The sequence below is a fragment of the Pseudonaja textilis genome, chromosome 2, assembly GCF_049901715.1.
Source record: "Pseudonaja textilis isolate UNSWEBS1 chromosome 2, rPseTex1.2, whole genome shotgun sequence".
Classification (NCBI taxonomy): domain Eukaryota; kingdom Metazoa; phylum Chordata; class Lepidosauria; order Squamata; family Elapidae; genus Pseudonaja; species Pseudonaja textilis.
The window spans coordinates 198,447,475-198,464,750 of NC_141991.1; the positions used below are offsets into that span (position 1 = coordinate 198,447,475).

Below are 17,276 nucleotides of genomic sequence, written 5' to 3' on the forward strand. Positions count from 1 at the left end.
GCAGTCAGTAGAGCTTGGCTGGTGGAGGGCATACTGGGAGCACATCTCCACTTCGGCAATGTTTCTCTCTTCTTTTCAGTGAGGCACACACTCCCCTCCTAGCCAAGATCATTGGAGTTTCCTGAACTACACCACCATCTAACTCTGCTCCTTCTCTCTGCCTCCATTCCTAAAGCAGTCATTCTGTTACACCCTGGTTAATGACTGGAGAGAACAAACAAGTCCAGTGCAATGCTGGCCTCACCTTCCTTGCTTTAAGCTTCCCCAACTTTTTCTTGTGGTAGATGGAGGGAAGTTGCCAAATGAAGTTTAAAGAAAGTTTAAACTTAGTTTAAAGAAAGCTTGAAAGTGCTCCTCCTTCTATTGTTGTGCTACATCCCCTCATTAGCTACAAGAAGCTGACTGGCCCCTATCCAAGAACACCTCAGGACAGGACTAAAGGGCAACCAACGTTTGTGACAAATATTTTCTTCATAGAGAAGATCTATAACTGCTACCTTACTTCTCTGTGTCAGTGAAGCTCAGGTTGTACCTAGTTGAAAAATTCCTGCTCTAAACAGTGGTTTAGTGTTGAGAGAATGGATCTTTGTGATTTTAGAGCTTGCATGGTTTCCCCTTCCTGCTTTTTGTAGGCAATTTTGTTTCTGTTTTGGTTAACTGCAATTGGCATGAGATCTGAAACCCATAGAAGTCATTTTTCATAAAGTCGTGCTTTCTCCTGGATGACAGTTTCTTGTTCCTTCCGCATTTTGTATAACATTATTTACCCTGCAAGGTAAATAATGTGATGGGTATGTACTGTTTAAGGTATGGGTATTTAAGATTTGAGAAGGATTACATTTTTGAAACCGTAAAATATGTGAAGTGGAAGAAATCCCATAGATCATTTTAGTATAATTCCTTGCTCCGTGCAGAAATCCATTAATTCATGCCTCACAGGTAACCATCCAGACTCCACTTGTAAACCTGTAGAGCTTGGGAATCAACAAATGCTGTTCAAATGCACCACTGCTCTTATCATCAGGAACTTTCATAGTTTAGTAGAGATGGATAAATTGTCTGCCTTGATAAAAGAAAAACAAACATAACTACTTTTGTTTCTACTTGGAAACCACTTCTGGACTTGGTGCTTGAAATGGAAAAAAATAAATTTTGATTTTGGGTTTCACTAATTAGATAGATTTGTTGATATAGAAATGGCTAGTTTATACTATTATGTAAATGTAAACAATTGAGGTTTGATGTTACTATCTTATTTTACTGCACCAAAGGGAGTCAGAAGTCAACATCTTTTTTTTCTTTTTCCCTTCTTTTCTACACTCTTCTCTTCCCTCCCCTATTTTTCCTATTGGTTTTTTTTGTATTTTTTGTATTTTATACTACAAACTAATAAGAAAAAACTTCCTAGTTGAAAAAGATTATAAAATTATAAAAAAGAACTGTCCCAGTTTTAATTCTAATTTAATTTTTGTGGACCTCACTTCGTATTTAAGAGATTCCTAAGGGGGCATGCATAAGTACACTGGCATGCCTATTATCTCAGTCAAAATTTGATTTTCTAATTTTCTTTGTTTGAATTTGTATTTTTTTGTTTGACAAAATTTTAAAAAAAGACATTCCTCTTAACATTCAGCATGAATTTCCTTAAATTTCCATTCTTTGTTGTGCCCTCACTTTCAATAGTGAAAGCTCCTGCTTGCCTTTTAAATGTTACATAAACTTGTGGCCAGCAAGTAAGACTGGATTTCCCAGAATAAATACTTGAAAACTTGAGTGGGAACTACTTGGTCACTCAATATCTATGGATCTCCTTCCATGGTAGTCCAGCTAGCTGGGAATTTCAGAGGTAAATAGAAAGTTCCAGAAAGAAATGTTAATTTTGGAGGAGTTTTCACTAAAGTGTTTTCCACTAATGTTATCAGCTCATCTTCAACTCTATCCAGCATTTTTTGTGCAACCACAAACTTTCAGTCCAATAATATTTTTTCCAGAAACAAGTTATTGTCACAATTTCAAAAATCTCTTCCTCCTTCAGAGTTGAGGAAGAGTGTGCTGTATTTGCAGTTTTTAGAGCATCTGTTGTTTTTCTCCAGTCTCATATTCGTTGACATTAAAAAAAATTCTGTGGAAATTTCTGTTGGAAACCTGCTGGATAGTTCTAGGCAAATTATCAAGAGGTGATTTGCTCCTTCAAAATGTAAAAATATTACATTTCAAATTCTCTTGCTAGATTCAAGAAGTGTGATAAAAAGCCTCTTAACTGAGATTTAATAAATAGGAGTTAAAATAATTATCAGCTATCATTTCTTTTTCATTCCTCAGGCTTTTTAGAACATTAGATTTTAAGCTTGATTAAATTAATTGCAATGCAGTAGAAATAATATAAAGCCTGGATTTCTCTTATATTACATATGACAATATATTATTAAAATATATTAAATGTCTTTTAAAAGTCAGTTTATGCCCTTCTCGGTGTATCTATTCACAAGGCAGACGATAAGAAGTTAATTGAAATATAATTGAGATAAAAAAATCATACTACTAAGAAGGGTAATGTAAAAGTAAAGGTTCCCCTCGCACATAAGCGCTAGTCGTTTCCAGCTCTATGGGGTGGTGCTCATCTCCTTTACAAAGCTGAAGAGCCAGCGCTGTCTGAAGATGTCTCCATGGTCATGTGGCTGGCATGACTAAACGCCGAAGGCGCATGGAACACTGTTACCTTCCCACCAAAGTGGTCCCTACTTTTATACTTGCATTTTTACATGCTTTCAAATTGCTAGGTTGGCAGAAGCTGGGACAAATAACAGGAGCTCAGTCGGTTACACGGTGCTAGGGATTCAGACCGCCGAACTGCCACCCTTTCTGATCAACAAGCTCAGTGTCTTAGCCAATGAGCCACTGCGTCCCTTAGTAAGAAGTGTAAAAAGGAAAAAAAAAAGGAGCACCCCAATAACACAATTAAAAACTGAGTGGATTTTCAATGAGAACATTGAATGCAAATTATTCATGCATTATTAATTAAGATAACATTTTAAATTTATACATTATTCCAAATTATTGGAAATAATTTACATAGTTTGTAAATAGATGGGAATTTTCTCCCTGTTATTTATGTGTAAATTTTCAGATAGAAGTGATGTTGAGAACTGATTGCTATAAAAATTATTAATACAGCATATTCATGGGAAGCCATTCACTTTTAATTTTTAATAAATACATTGCACATCGATGTTTTATGGGTTTCTGTTTTCTGTTATACCACATGAAAATATGCATTTCTTTCATAAAAGTAATTATATATATAGATATATTCTACCCTAGGTGGTGCTGTATCCAAGGGAGCTTCACAGGGTCTCAATATAGATATATGTAGTAAGATAGTGGATTAACACTCTGGACTGAAAGGCAAAGAGGAAGAAAAGAGGAAAACACGAAGATAAAGAAAATAATTTTAGTTTAGTTTGTTTCTTGCACTTCTTTGAAAACAGTGTAGTTAGAGATAAAGAGGAATGAAGAGAAGAATTATCAAATACTTCTGTTTTATATGATTTGCAAGAGAAAGTTATATACGATTAAAAATGATACATGGGAAAGTAGACTGAAAATTTCTAATACCAATGAGCATCATAGTTATAGTATAGTACCTAAAAAAATAAAAAACGGTTAAGTACAAAGGCATCTAAAGTAATCATTATCATTTAGATAGTCATTTAGTTTTATAAAGGTCTGAAACATTTCAGTCCCAAAGATACATTTGACAGATTTTCCTTTTTAATTACCTACCTTGCATTTGACCACAAAATGGCTGCTGTGGGGCTCCCTTTGCTTTTTTACTCTCTGTGTTTTTATTCCCAGAGTAAGAGACCACAGGAATGGATCTGAAATGTCCTGAACAGAGTACCTACCCATTAATTTAGACTTTTTTGGCAGGGGGAAGCCAACCAATTGCCTATAATTAAATTGTCCTGTTTTTAGTAAGAAAGAAGGCCTTTCCTTCCCCAGTAAAAGATCCTTCCTTCCTTCCTTCCTCCCTCCCTCCCCCTCTCCCATATTCTTTTATATGTATTCACAGATACAGTGGCATTTAGAGTTGCTACTCTCGGATTACAATACTGGTTTTAGACTGTTCAGAACAGTCCGTATACAGTACATAGAGAGAGTTCCTTCTAACTACACTATAAGATAGGTGATTGTTAATTATGTTCACACCGTGGATCCATTGCAAATGTGCATTAATCTGGGCAGTGCATTTTATAAATCCTGGAGTTTGAAATATATGGTGAATTTCTTTTATATCACTGCTAAATACATTTATTGGGGAAAACGGAACCTAATTTGAAACTTTTGTAGAAAACAAACATACAATGGACTAGAGGAAGGCTCTTGAATAATTACATTAGATATAATTGATGCATGTTAAGCAAAATGAAGGAAAAGTTACAGAACATTTGTTTATGGCAGCATCTTTATTTATTTATTTAATTTAGTATAGTTCAGTATTAGATGAAGTATATTGGATCAGTACTGCAGAAACAAGGCTCTTGGAGTGGATATAAATGTATGTATACTGAGATCAATCCCACATTGATACTTTTGCTTAAACATCTCACTCTGCACAAATAGTTGGCAAGGCTCTCTTCTGTTCCACACTGAAGCTTCATGTACTCCTTCCACGTATTAAATATTGCATTATCTATTTGCAAAGGAAGTAGCAGATCTCCTTAAGTTAGGTGGAGGTATACACTCAGGAGGTATAACATTCAGTTATATCCTGCTTTTCTATTCAGTTCTGCCCCCGCCCTCCAAATTTGCTAAATATGGCAGTTATCCTCTCCCACTACATTTGACATTCCTCACCTCCACTGGCTTAGGAATTAGGGATTCCGAAAGCTGTATGGAGCAAGGAAAAATCGATTTCCTCCATTCATGCAACATTGCATTGCACTCAGTAGTTTCACTACCATCTTACACATCAGATAAATTAGGCAAGAAATCTCACCATTTAAAAACTGTGAAATCTCATATCACAACATAGAAATATAAGACTTTCTCCTGATCTTCAACCATATCCTATCCTTTATGCGTCCAAATTCTGATCTAGAGCAGATCTTCAAAGCACCTGCAAAGCAAGCAGAAATTTCAGAGGGGTCCTGCAGACCATTCTAGGTAATATTTTATCTTTGTAAAACTTAATTGTATAGAGCCACTATTCAATTAAAACATTAAAATATAACATTAAACCAAAACACATCTATATTTCGGGCTTTACTTGAACCATGGAAGACGTTTTTAGATTTAACAAACAGTGAGCAAAAGTGGTATATAACATAATCTACGTGTTTTTCTCCTTAGGTGTATTAAGTTGGTTTTATTACGTGACAATGCCAATGCCAGCATCCACCTTTGCTATTGCTGTTGGTTGTTGGGCAGAAGTTAAAAGAAAAAGTTATGAAACTGATGTTTTGAAGAATGATGGGCTGTCTTCAAAAGGGGATGTCAGGTTGGTGATTACAGCTGAAAAATATGTACTTTACAGAACATTTTTTTTCTATTATAAAAGAAAATGAGTCATTGTAGTCAAGGAACAATAGTGGAACATGTTTAATCAAAGCAGAAGAAAATGTAGAGGAGAAATAGACCACTGAAAGAGGGTGGGCAAGGGTGTGTTGCTTTTACAGAAAGAAAGAGTTCTTTGAGAAGGAGCATAACTATTTAAATGATTTATTTCAGCTCCATAGTGTGCAAGTTGAACACCTAAATTCTACAGAGCTTATACTCTTTCAGTTACAATGTGGTTATTTTTAAATAATTCAAACCATGTTAGTTTCTAACACTGAGGTTAACAGGTACATGATTACAGTTGTCACTATAAAGGCTATAAACCAAAGACAAAATGGATTGCTTAATAGGTGAATTTTAATCGAGGACTAATAAAACAATGTTTTTAAGCATCCCTTTTATTTCTTCTTTTAAATTCCAAATTGTTTATTATTTTGCACGGTAAAAACTGCCCTATCTTTTACAGCCTTGATTGATGCTGGTATGTCTTGTGAAGCTTATTGCTATTCCTATATCATATTTTTGCCATCCTTCTTTCAGATTTTTAGCTGGCTGTCTCTTAAAATCCCATTCATGTTTCTATCTTTTCATTCTTGGTTTGAGAAATTACATTTCTAATCTTTGTTCCTATTTGTAGAATGATAGTACTACCTAAAAGCATGTTGCAGATCTGGTATAACCACTGCTTCTGGATTATTAGTTTCATTTCAAAAGTTTATTCAAAGGAATTTGGAAAAAAAATATTGTTGTTAATATGTTGTGACTGTACACCATTCCAGATTGTTAACATATTCAGGCTATCTGCATATCAATAATTTATTGTCCTATATTCTGCAGATGATAAAGAAAAGTGTAAAAGAAGTTTTTGTAAAAGAAGTCATAACTGCATATTTTACGGCCATTTTTTTTTAATTACAGGAAATTTGTTAAAGGATTAAAATAGTTAATTAACTATACAAATCAAAGCTATTGTAGTACTATTAAATTTTTCTCAGCCCAATATATTTCCCTTGTTTTTTGTTTAAGTGACAAAAACATGAAAGGGTTATAAATGGAAGAAAGCATTTACTTCCTGTAAAATTTTATGAACAGGACAGGATGACTGCATGATATAATCCCATTGTTAGGTTTTATCCAGTGGCAGGAAAAATTATTTAGGCAAGCTTACAAAAACTTCATCCAAGTTATTTATTTCAAAAATGTTAGAGGCCATAAGTGAAAAACGTCAGCAACTGCTATGATTCAACAAGCCATGTATATAGAAACAATGTTCAACCCTTCTTTTATTTTATTCCTTTCACTTCTGTGCACTGGCGTGTTTCAATCTGTGCTTTGTTTTTATAATTATCAGATTTGTTATCATGATGGTTTTCACTGACTGTGGAAGAACTAACTTTCACATTCATCTGGAAAAACTTTAAAGATGAAAATTTCTTTCAACAGATAGCTCTACAAGCATCCTAGCTTGAGGTGTTCATGATTATTGAGTATTTAGGGCATTAAGATTATTTCACTGCCTAAATTGCAGAGGTGACAGGCAAGTGATGGCGAGACAAAAGATAACAATATTTGAAATCCCTGCAGAGCGACTAGCAATAATTTTGAGCAACTAACTCAACCACATTTTTCATGCCTTGATGAGATTCTGAATTCTATGTATAGCAGATAAAGATAAAAGATTATCGAAGGAAAGAAATTGTTATCTGATCCAGATGTTTCCCTGTTAATGTTGTATAAATGACACAAACTTGTATAAATGACACAAACTTGGCTCTTGGCTACTTTTTGTTGAATTTTCTTCAAATACTCATAACTTTTTTTTTTTAAATCAACATTTAATGACTTCTTTGTCTCTGCTAGGTTATTAGAAAAGGCTTGTGGTCATACACCATATCCTTGTCGTTTCCAAGATCCTATCACCTCTGCTCAGGTTATTATTCCTCATCGCATCTTTGCTCCTGTGTGCCTTAAGGAATCCTGCAAAAAGGTTTTACTCCACCTGCTTCCTCAATGTCTCTCTGCAGCATATGATCTGCTGGGTACACATCCCTTTTCCCGGCTTGATGTTTTGATAGTTCCATTGAACTTTTCCAGTCTTGGAATGGCAAGGTATGGATATTTTTCCCATTTTTGGGGTAGTTTAGTTTGTCTACCAGTGGTATATTGAGTCCCAGTGTCATCCGTTATAGTTGGCTGGACACTGTAAAGAATGACACTAGGATGACAATGGCGGATCTGAAGAAGACAATGCGAGACAAAGGAGCATGGAAGGTGCCGATCCATAGAGTGGCCGACTGAATGCCTGACGATGATTATGGTTTATTGAATAAACTGCAATCAAATGCAGAATGTGCTGTGTTGTAAAAAATGAGGACAAACCACAGTGACTGATTCATACTGAGACATAACCAAAGAAACTACGTTGTAACCTAGCAGAATGTGTGAACCCACTCCGTATGTACAGTTGTGCTCATAAGTTTACATACCCTGGCAGAATTTATGATTTCTAGGCCATTTTTCAGAGAATATGAATGATAACACAAAAACTTCTCTTTCACCCATGGTTAGTGGTTGGCTGAAGCCATTTATTATCAGTCAACTGTATTTACTCTTTTTAAATCAGAATGACAACAGAAACTACCCAAATGTGTGTGTCTGTGTTTTTGCCAGGAAGAAAGCATTGTTAAAATCCTTTCTGCATTTTTCAAAGCTACTGTCTTTGCAGCGGTGGCTACAAATGGCAGCAATAAAAGAATCATTGCTGAGTTTGGCATCCTTTAAATGTAAAGTATAAATAAAGAATTAATTCTGCAGTTGTATGGTAGAATAGAAAAGGTAAACACTGCCTGCTGTCTTGTCACACCATCTCTCAAATATACAAACTGTACATGAAGTGATAATCTGAGCCTGCGAAAATAACTTTGGGACATGGAAATAGACGTTTTCTCAAATACATATAGCCTCTGATGGATGGGGGAAGTTGAAACGGGCTAAGGAACTGGTAGAATGTTAACCTGCCTGGAGCCAGATGAGAGAAGAAGAAAAATGGCTGAACAAAGATGAAATTAGGCAATATTGGACTGCTAAAAGGAAGCATGTTCCAGATTAAGAGGAGAATGACACAGTGAAAGTTCTGGTGAACCAGAGATACAGAAAAGATTAGGTTTGAACTAGCTGTACAAGTTGCCAGCTAAGTTTTAATTAAACCCTTGATTACTTCTTTCAGAATTTAGTCATAGCCACACACATAAGTACATCTTAGGATAACCTGCTAAATACCGCCTCTGGGTAGAACAGTTAGGGTTTAAAGCAATTTATTACATTACTTTGAATGCAGAAGCCCCCAAAAGTGGGGAATGATCAAATCTAAATAAAAGCAGTATACACATGAATGCTGTTTTAAAACACCTAAATATTTGGGAGTTCTTGGAATTTAAATTCTTCATTTATTATTTAAAAAGGGGAAATGAATAAAAAAACCATAGTACCATAAGGATATAATTAGATACACATACATTTTGACATTAGTGTTAAAAAAGTATAATAATTACAGTGACGTAGAATCTGTTAGATTCTATACATTATTTTCTCTTTACTGTAACTATGGATGTTTTCCAGAGCTTCTTATTATTTTATGTATTATCTTGATACAGGAAGGTACTGTGCTGCGTATGCATTTAATCAACTACTCGATCCGCGGTTGTATAAATATAACATAATACAGTAGGCAAGAACAAAAGAGCTGCTGTTCTGAAAATGTTCTTTGGATTTGTCTGCTACCAAAGGAAATAGCTATACGTTTTCAGTCATTATGTTTAAATTTGCAATTTCTCTCTTTCCCTTTCTCTTATTTTTACATATAACATAGGCCCACGTGCTTGGCCAAGTCTGTCATCATTAGTATGGAAGTTATATTTTTAATGTACAGCACCAATTTTTTTTTTAAGGTTACCCCATATTTAAAAGTAAAAAGAAACAGGGGGTTCTTATACAGAAAAAGTTTAATTAGAGGTTTCAGATCTGTGTTTTCCAGCAACTGCCAATGCAGATTCAGCATTATTTTATTTTAAGACTTGCCAATGCTTTTTTAAAGGGGAAAAAATCTGCCTTGAAATAATTGTCATATGCTTTGTGTAGGTTGTCACTTGATGTGTTTAATTTGCTGTGGATTATATATAGAAAAGTAATTTTAACGGAAGTTGCTTCTGGATTTTCAACAGAATCTGGTGTTGGATTCTGGTAAGGCTCAGAGTAATACAGCTACTTTTGTAGTGATTTGTATAGGTAGTCCTTACAACCTCACTGAAAAATGTGACTTATGACCATTTTTCACATGACTGTTGCAGCATCCCCATGGTCACATGAATATAATCTAGACCCTTGCCAACTGACTCACATTTATGACGGTTGCAGTGTCGTGGGATCATGTGATCCTCTTTTGCAACCTTCTGACAAGCAAAGTCAATGGGGAAACCAGATTCACTTAACAGACATGTAACTAACTGAACAGCTGCTGTGATTCACTTAACAACTGTGGCAAGAAAGGTCGTAAAATGGGGCAAAGCTCACTTAATAAATGTCTCGCTTAGCAACGTAAATTTTAGGCTCAATTGTGGTCATAAGTTGAGGACTACTTATAGTTGTTTTCTACTAAATGTACTTTAACTTGGTGCTGTGCTTCTTTGTGTGTGTGTGTGTGTGTGTGTGTGTGTGTGTGTGTTATTCAACACTTGGAAGCTTTGGAAACCTCTTATGTGTCATACTTAACAATAAAGGATTATATTTCTCTGAATATAATTCAACCTTGCCCCTAAATGGAGTAGACAAAACAACTCCACAGACATATATGGGAGTTGGGATGGGTAGGAATGTGCAGATAAACTGTAAATAAAGAAACAAAAGTAAATGAATATATAGCAAGAAGAAAATGGGGGGCAGAGGAGGGGGAGACAGAAGAACAGAGAAAAATATCTTAATTCTTCATGATAAGCTTCGAAAGTACCAGAGGTGGTATTCAGCAGGTTCTGACCAGTTCTGGAGAACCAGTAGCAGAAATTTTGAGTAGTTCAGAGAACCGGCCAATACCACCTCTGACTGGAGATTTTACAGTATCCTTCCCCTGCCAGGCCCACCAAGCCACACCCACAGAACCAGTAGTAAAAAAATTTGAATCCCACCACTGCAAGGTACCCATGTATTTTTAACAAGGCAGTCTATAATACTGCCCTTCTGTTGTTTTCACTGATTGTGACAGAATTTATGGTATATGTTATCTTAAACAGGTTTAACTCTGCATATTGTACGCTCCGTATGTTTGCTATATATTATAGCTCAATTTAAAATTGGCATTTTATCAGCCATTAAGCACTATGTATTGTATACTTGATAAACTCTTTTCTTCCAAACGCAGGCCATTTAGTCTAAAATTGGCCGAACTTATTTTGCCTTCAGGAAAAACAGTTCATGGCTAGTACAGTATTTATAGAGTTAAATCCAATTTCGAATTAGCTGAATTTAATTCATGCTGTTCTATTTTCTCCTTTCATCCTTCTTATAGCAGAAGAGTTAATTGCATATTCATATGTTGCTCATAGTCCCGTTGTATACATATAAAAATAAACTCTACTGAATTTAACTGAGAAATGAGATTTATTCTCAGCAGGTTTGCATAGGATTGCAACTTTCAACTATAAAATTAATACCTTTTCAGTTTTTTTATTTGTTTATATGGCTAGTAATGAATTGTTTTAGAACTTAAACAAGTATTGGACACTTCTTGATGAGTGATTTCTATGTCTTATGTACCTTTCGCTAAAAATATTTCTAAATATGTCATTTTTGAGTAAAAAGGCATCAAGGCATTTGTATACATATGAGTCACAAAGAAAACAATATTTATTACTCTGTTTCATTTATTTCATCAACTTATTCTACTCTTCTACTTCTTCTAAATAAGTTTTGAATAAGAAAGCCACATGTGAATTTCCTTTTCAAGACTTGTGCAGTTAGAAGCCCTTTTTTAAATGTTCTGCTTTGCAAATAAATAAAAATTGTGAGTTCCACATATGATAGCATTTCAAATGATATAAATATATAATACCCAAGTAAAATCTTGATTAACTTTTACTTGTCAGAAGCTATTACTTTATCACGATCATTATAATCTGGCATTATCTTTTAAAATGCGTCCCCAACCCCTGGGCTGCAGTATTGGGCGGTAAAAGCAGCAGGCAAGCATGCATGTGTACGCAGTTCCCCTTGTGCTTATAGAGCTGCCCACCACTCACACAGAACTATCCTCCCCCCCGCCAGTCCACAAAGCCAGAAAGGTTGGGGAACACTGTTTTTTTTTTAATATAAATTTCATTTGGGTTTTCACAAAAACATAATAAAAATAAAACATCTTTTTTGAGAATAGCATGATCCTGGGTTATCACTTCTCCATACAGACACAAACTCAATTTCATATTCATCTTTGTGTTCTATTCCATATTTAATTACTATTTTAACATTTTCTCCATAATTTTTCCCCTCCCTTGGTTTTCTCAACTTTATTTTTAATTATCTCATATCTAAATTAAATTATATATCTTTTTCTAAGTTTCAATGTCTTTCTAATCATTATATTTATACTTTTGTCTGTCCTGTTTCAATTTCATATTATCTTTTCTCATTTAACAAATTTTCCCCTGTAGTTACTAATTGGAGTATGACACCTTTATATCTTTTAATTCTATCTATTCAACTCTTATTTAAACTTCAATTTATGCCTTTAAAATTATAACATTCAATATAGTACATAACTTCCAGTCGAATTCTGGCTTCTGTATTGTGTTCGTCTGTGAGTCAGACTTTCACAGCCTTTCAGTTTTAAATTTGGGGCTAGCCTACTGCTGTGCCAGAATGGTTTTTTCTTAATCTTGATTGGTTGGGAGTCTTGGTCTGTGTTTATTGGTCTTGAAGTTTGCTGTGTTTTGCTTGATTGGTGTTTCTAATATCTTCTGTCTGTTTTGTGGCTTTTTTTGTCTTGATTGGCTGGCAACATTGTGTTCCTGTATTTGAGGCTTTTAGTGCAGCTTGGCTCCGAATAAATGGACGGCTATCATTTATTAGGAAGCTAGGTTTCATCTGGGTGCCTGGTTGGGGTGTGTTTGAGCTGGAGGTATCGGGGGGATCTGTTTGTGCCCAGGTGTTTGCCTGGCTTGTGGTGTGAAGATCTTTTTTGTTTGTGAATGCAGGCTTCCAAATAGTTGACAGTCTGGTGGAATCATGTCTTCTATTCATGCTTTCAGGTCTTTTTTCAATCTCCATGGCTTCTCTGATAATTCTGTGGCTGGGGTTTTCTATAGTGGCTAGGGTTTTGGTGCCATTGAAGTCGATGCTATGACCTGTGGTTTTCATGTGTTGGACTAGTGAGGAAGTGTGTTCCAGCTTTTTTGCTACATTTTTGTGTTCATCCAGGTGGGTACTTATTCTTCTATTGGTCTGTTCAATGTATGTGGCAGGGCATGATGCACAGGGGACTTCATATATGTCTTGGTTTTCCAGGTCAATTTTATCTTTGGAGTTTCTTAGGATGGCTGCTATTTTTCTGTCTGTTTTGAAGGCAGTCTTGATGTGATGTCTGTGTAGTATCTTACTGATTTTGTCTGTAGTACCTCTTATGTAGGGCAGGACAGCTGTTCCATAGGTCTGTTCATCTTCTAGGTCTCCATTATGTCTCAGTGTGTTTTTGTGGATCAAGCCGGTGATTTTGCTTTTGTAGAAGCTGATAGCTGTCAGTACTTTAGCCAGGGTGCATAGTTCAGTCTTTATGTGTGTCTTGTCTGCCAGGCGTTTGGTTCTGGTGATTAGTGTTTTAGCGATAATTAAACTTTTCATAATTATTTTTTTTCATATTTCTCTTCACTTATATTTTTTTATAAATCATTAAAAATAATTAAAATGTTCCCATCCTTTCCTAATTTCATTCTCTCGTTCTTTTTATTTCATTTATTTATTAACAAACATTCCACTGCATTACCATAAGTATCCATCATTTTAATCATACATTGTTTCATATTTTCTAAAATTATTTCTATTTCTAATATAACAATACTATCATATGTACCTTTGCAGAATCCCTTTTTCAATTACATGTTCACCCATTATCTCTAAATAGGCTTATACTTTCAATCCTTATACATTCTCCCCGTTTCTCTATATCTTGTTTCTGTCTTTTATAACTTCTTTTCCTTTCCTTCTAAAACACTGTTTTAAAAGATTGTATACATATTGCATTTGCCTCAAGGAAGTTAAGGTCAGGTAGGAACATTAATTTAGCAATGGTTGGAGAAATGGTGGGAGGCAGTGGTTGGGCCACTCTTGAGGAATACTGACCCAGTACTTGGTGCTAATGCTATTTTTCAGCATTATTGCACCCAGCCTCAAGTCCTGATCATTGGACCTTCAGAGGCTCAGGGTTTTGGCTGCTTCTATTGAATGCCAGAGGTCAGTCTGAGGGCTTCCTCACATGTGATTCATTAATGGTTGAGAGGGCATTACTGAATACTGGCTGAAGGGGGTGCTCTCATAAATGTGAGGAGCACATGTGGTCCCTTCCATTAAGAATTTCAACTGATGAAGTTGAACTTCAGCTGATCAAGTTCAACTGATCTTTCTTCTTTTGGGATGTTTGTATATTGTGTACAAACACAACAATTCTTCATCATACTTCTTCATAATAAACCAATTTTTACCACATAGTAAACCTGCATTATTTTGATAATGGTTCTTAGGTCCGTTCTCAACTGAGGATTAAAACAGTACTTGGAACATATCAAGCAGATGAGATTTCCTTATACGTTGAACTACTTAGTTCATAAACATGTAATAGATGTGTATTGAAGAGAGCCTGTTATAGCATTTATCAGTAAAAACTTGAACAAATGATCTATATCTTTGCAGTGATTCTCTAACTGGATTTAAAACTGTTATCAAAATATTTCTAGCATATCTTTAAGAAACGTTTCAACTGACAGGTATATATCGATTGAAATTTTAGTAGTAGATAATGGACAAAACAGATGTACATTTTTCTATGTACATCAGAACTTCCCGTAATTTTCTCTTGCCCTGACCCAGTTTGAGTGGAGAGCATTCATCTGGTGACGGATGCCAACTCAGAAATCACAAGTTCTCTGGAATCAACTTTATGCTTTATTAAATTTCTGCAATCCATCTACTAGGGTCAAGTGGAGAATATACCAACATGCATATTAAATGCAGAATAGGATAATTAAAAACGTTTGTAATCAGGGCCAAGACTAAACTCATAAGTCATTTCACACAAATATCTACTTTATTTCCTTATTTTTCCTCCAAGTATCTTAGAGAGGGCTGTAAAGCACTATAAAGCAGTATGCAAGTCTAAGTGATATTGCTATTTTGTTTCTACATCTTTTGGGAATAGGGTAGGTTACGTTTTATTATTATGCTATTGTTAAATAATTGCAAATTACTAACCTTGCTGATTTATTGAAAAAGACTATCCAGTTACCAACTGATAATCCTAATTTACTTTCTGCCCATCGATGAAGTATTTGAATATGAGAAAAAAACAAAAACCTCTGTACTGTGTTTGATATCACACCCTCAGAACAAAAAGGACACAACCTTCTTGCTGAAACTAAGGTTGTCTTTCATTCCTGTCATAATTAAGAATTTATTCTGTACAGTATTTTACATTTGGTACAAAATACTTAAATCTGCCAGCTTTCTTATCCGCTTTCTTTGTAGCAATATAATAATACTATGTTTGAAGCTTGGAGCTGATAGAGAAAGAAATACTAATCATTTCTGTCTCCTGTGATTCTGACTATGGATTGATGAACATATGGTTTGATTGATAAATACTTGAATAGCTAAAAATGATAAATATATGTCTTCTTTATTTTAGGACTAAGCTAGAGAGTAGCTAACTGGTACCATCTGGACCAGATCTTAACTTATTTAAGCAAGATTGGCCCTGTTTGTATTTCTTAGATGGAAGACATCTGGGCTTTTCCAGGATTGGAAAAGGAAGGAAGGAAGGAAGGAAGGAAGGAAGGAGGGAGGGAGGGAGGGAGGGAGGGAGGGGGGAGGGAGGGAGGAAGGAAGGAAGGAAGGAAGGAAGGAAGGAAGGAAGGAAGGAAGGAAGGAAGGAAGGAAACTGTGTTTGTGTGTCCGGGTAATCATCGGGGAGTGCTTTCAGTTCTGGAGACACTTTACCCTATATAATCTTTAACCTAGAAAAACTACCTTAGACACAAGAGAAGATGTAACATTTATTTCTTGAAACAATGTAAAAACATTCAGGCTAAACCTGGTTTTGGCAACTGGCTAAAAATAGCAAAGACTTTTTATGTTCTTCTTAGGAATTTGTGTTCTATTTTTATTCTTTTTAAAACTCTTTTTAAAAATTGGACTTCTAATTGCATGTGGAATTGATAGCTTTCAGGCTGTTTTATTGATATTTCTATACCCTCTGAAAGTTTTTTTATGATGTCAGAATAACCCTGAAGTTAAATGTATTAACACTTGAATATGAATGAATACATCACCCTCAGATGATATTTTTCAGTTTTCCTGCAGCTATTGACATTTGTTTAGTAGACTTCAAAGTTTTTATGAGTCAGTATTTTATCCTTTAATTCTTGAAGCAGATTCTCAGTTATGAGTATCACTGTATAATAAGGAGCCCTCCAGATGTTGTTGAACTATAATTTTCAGCATCTTTCACCATTGTTTATACTAGTTAGGACTGCTAGGATGAAGTTCCCAGATGAAGATCTGGATTATTGAACAAACAACCACATTCCAGAAGACAAAAAATGATCAGAAATTATAATTGTAAGCAGATCCATTTTTGTTTTCATGAGTCAAAATAATTGCAAACTTCTACAGATGATCACTTCTGTTGTAAATGTATAATGTGTACATTGTATCTTTACAGGATCCAGATCCTGTGGTACTCTGAATGTCTTGCCTCAAGAAACATATCTAGGGGCAATCATATGAGAATGTCCTCAATGACATCTGTGCAAACAACCATGTGTGAGCAGGTATACACTTCCTGGTGTATAATCCAGAGAACATCTGGCTAAGTTCTCTACCCCGTTATTACATCCTGCTCTACATGCGGAATATTGCAGTTAGTGGTTGAACTATAATCATCTAGCTGTTTCAGAAACATTGGTACCCCACTGCTCCGTTAGATGTGATACAAGGTAAACATAGGAATGTTGAATATCTACTCAGCTGGAAAACATGATAGGATAACAGGCTGAAATCATTTGAGGAGAGGCCTTGTATTTTCCCCCAAGTCTCCTGTATAGATTTTTGCAGGATATCTTTACTATTATTTGATAATTCGATACATACTGCTTATGATTGTAGTATTTGTTTAATATTAATTGTCTCAGTATAGCAATTATTACAAAACTATATCCTTTATTTCAGTTGTATACAGTACCTTTCAGTCTCTTTGGGAAAACTGTAACAGGTTCATGCACTGAATGCAAAATACAGTATGTTATTTTAGTATTACAGCACAAAGATTTGAACTCTTGCACTTGTTTTTCCTCTTCAGTGAATTGTGCTACTTTTCAGCTTATTTCACTTGACACCTCTCATTGTGACAGGGTAAAAGCTGTCCAAGCACAGGTAGAACAGTTGGAAATGTTTTGGAGATTATAAAG

The 17,276-nt window shown here is 35.1% G+C and overlaps 1 protein-coding gene across 6 annotated transcripts in view; it reads left to right on the forward strand.

The window, feature by feature from the left end:
• The window catches only part of AOPEP (aminopeptidase O (putative)), a 200,943-nt gene that overhangs the window by 21,565 nt on the left and 162,102 nt on the right, over positions 1-17,276 (forward strand). For all 6 annotated transcript variants that reach the window (XR_015742201.1, XM_026703889.2, XM_087926808.1 and 3 more), the window contains exons 4-5: positions 5,353-5,500; positions 7,420-7,668. Coding sequence is in view for 5 of the 6 variants with exons in the window: in XM_026703889.2 (XP_026559674.2) it covers positions 5,353-5,500; positions 7,420-7,668 (397 nt within the window). In the remaining variant the exon portion in view is untranslated. The remainder of the gene's footprint in view (positions 1-5,352; positions 5,501-7,419; positions 7,669-17,276) is intronic.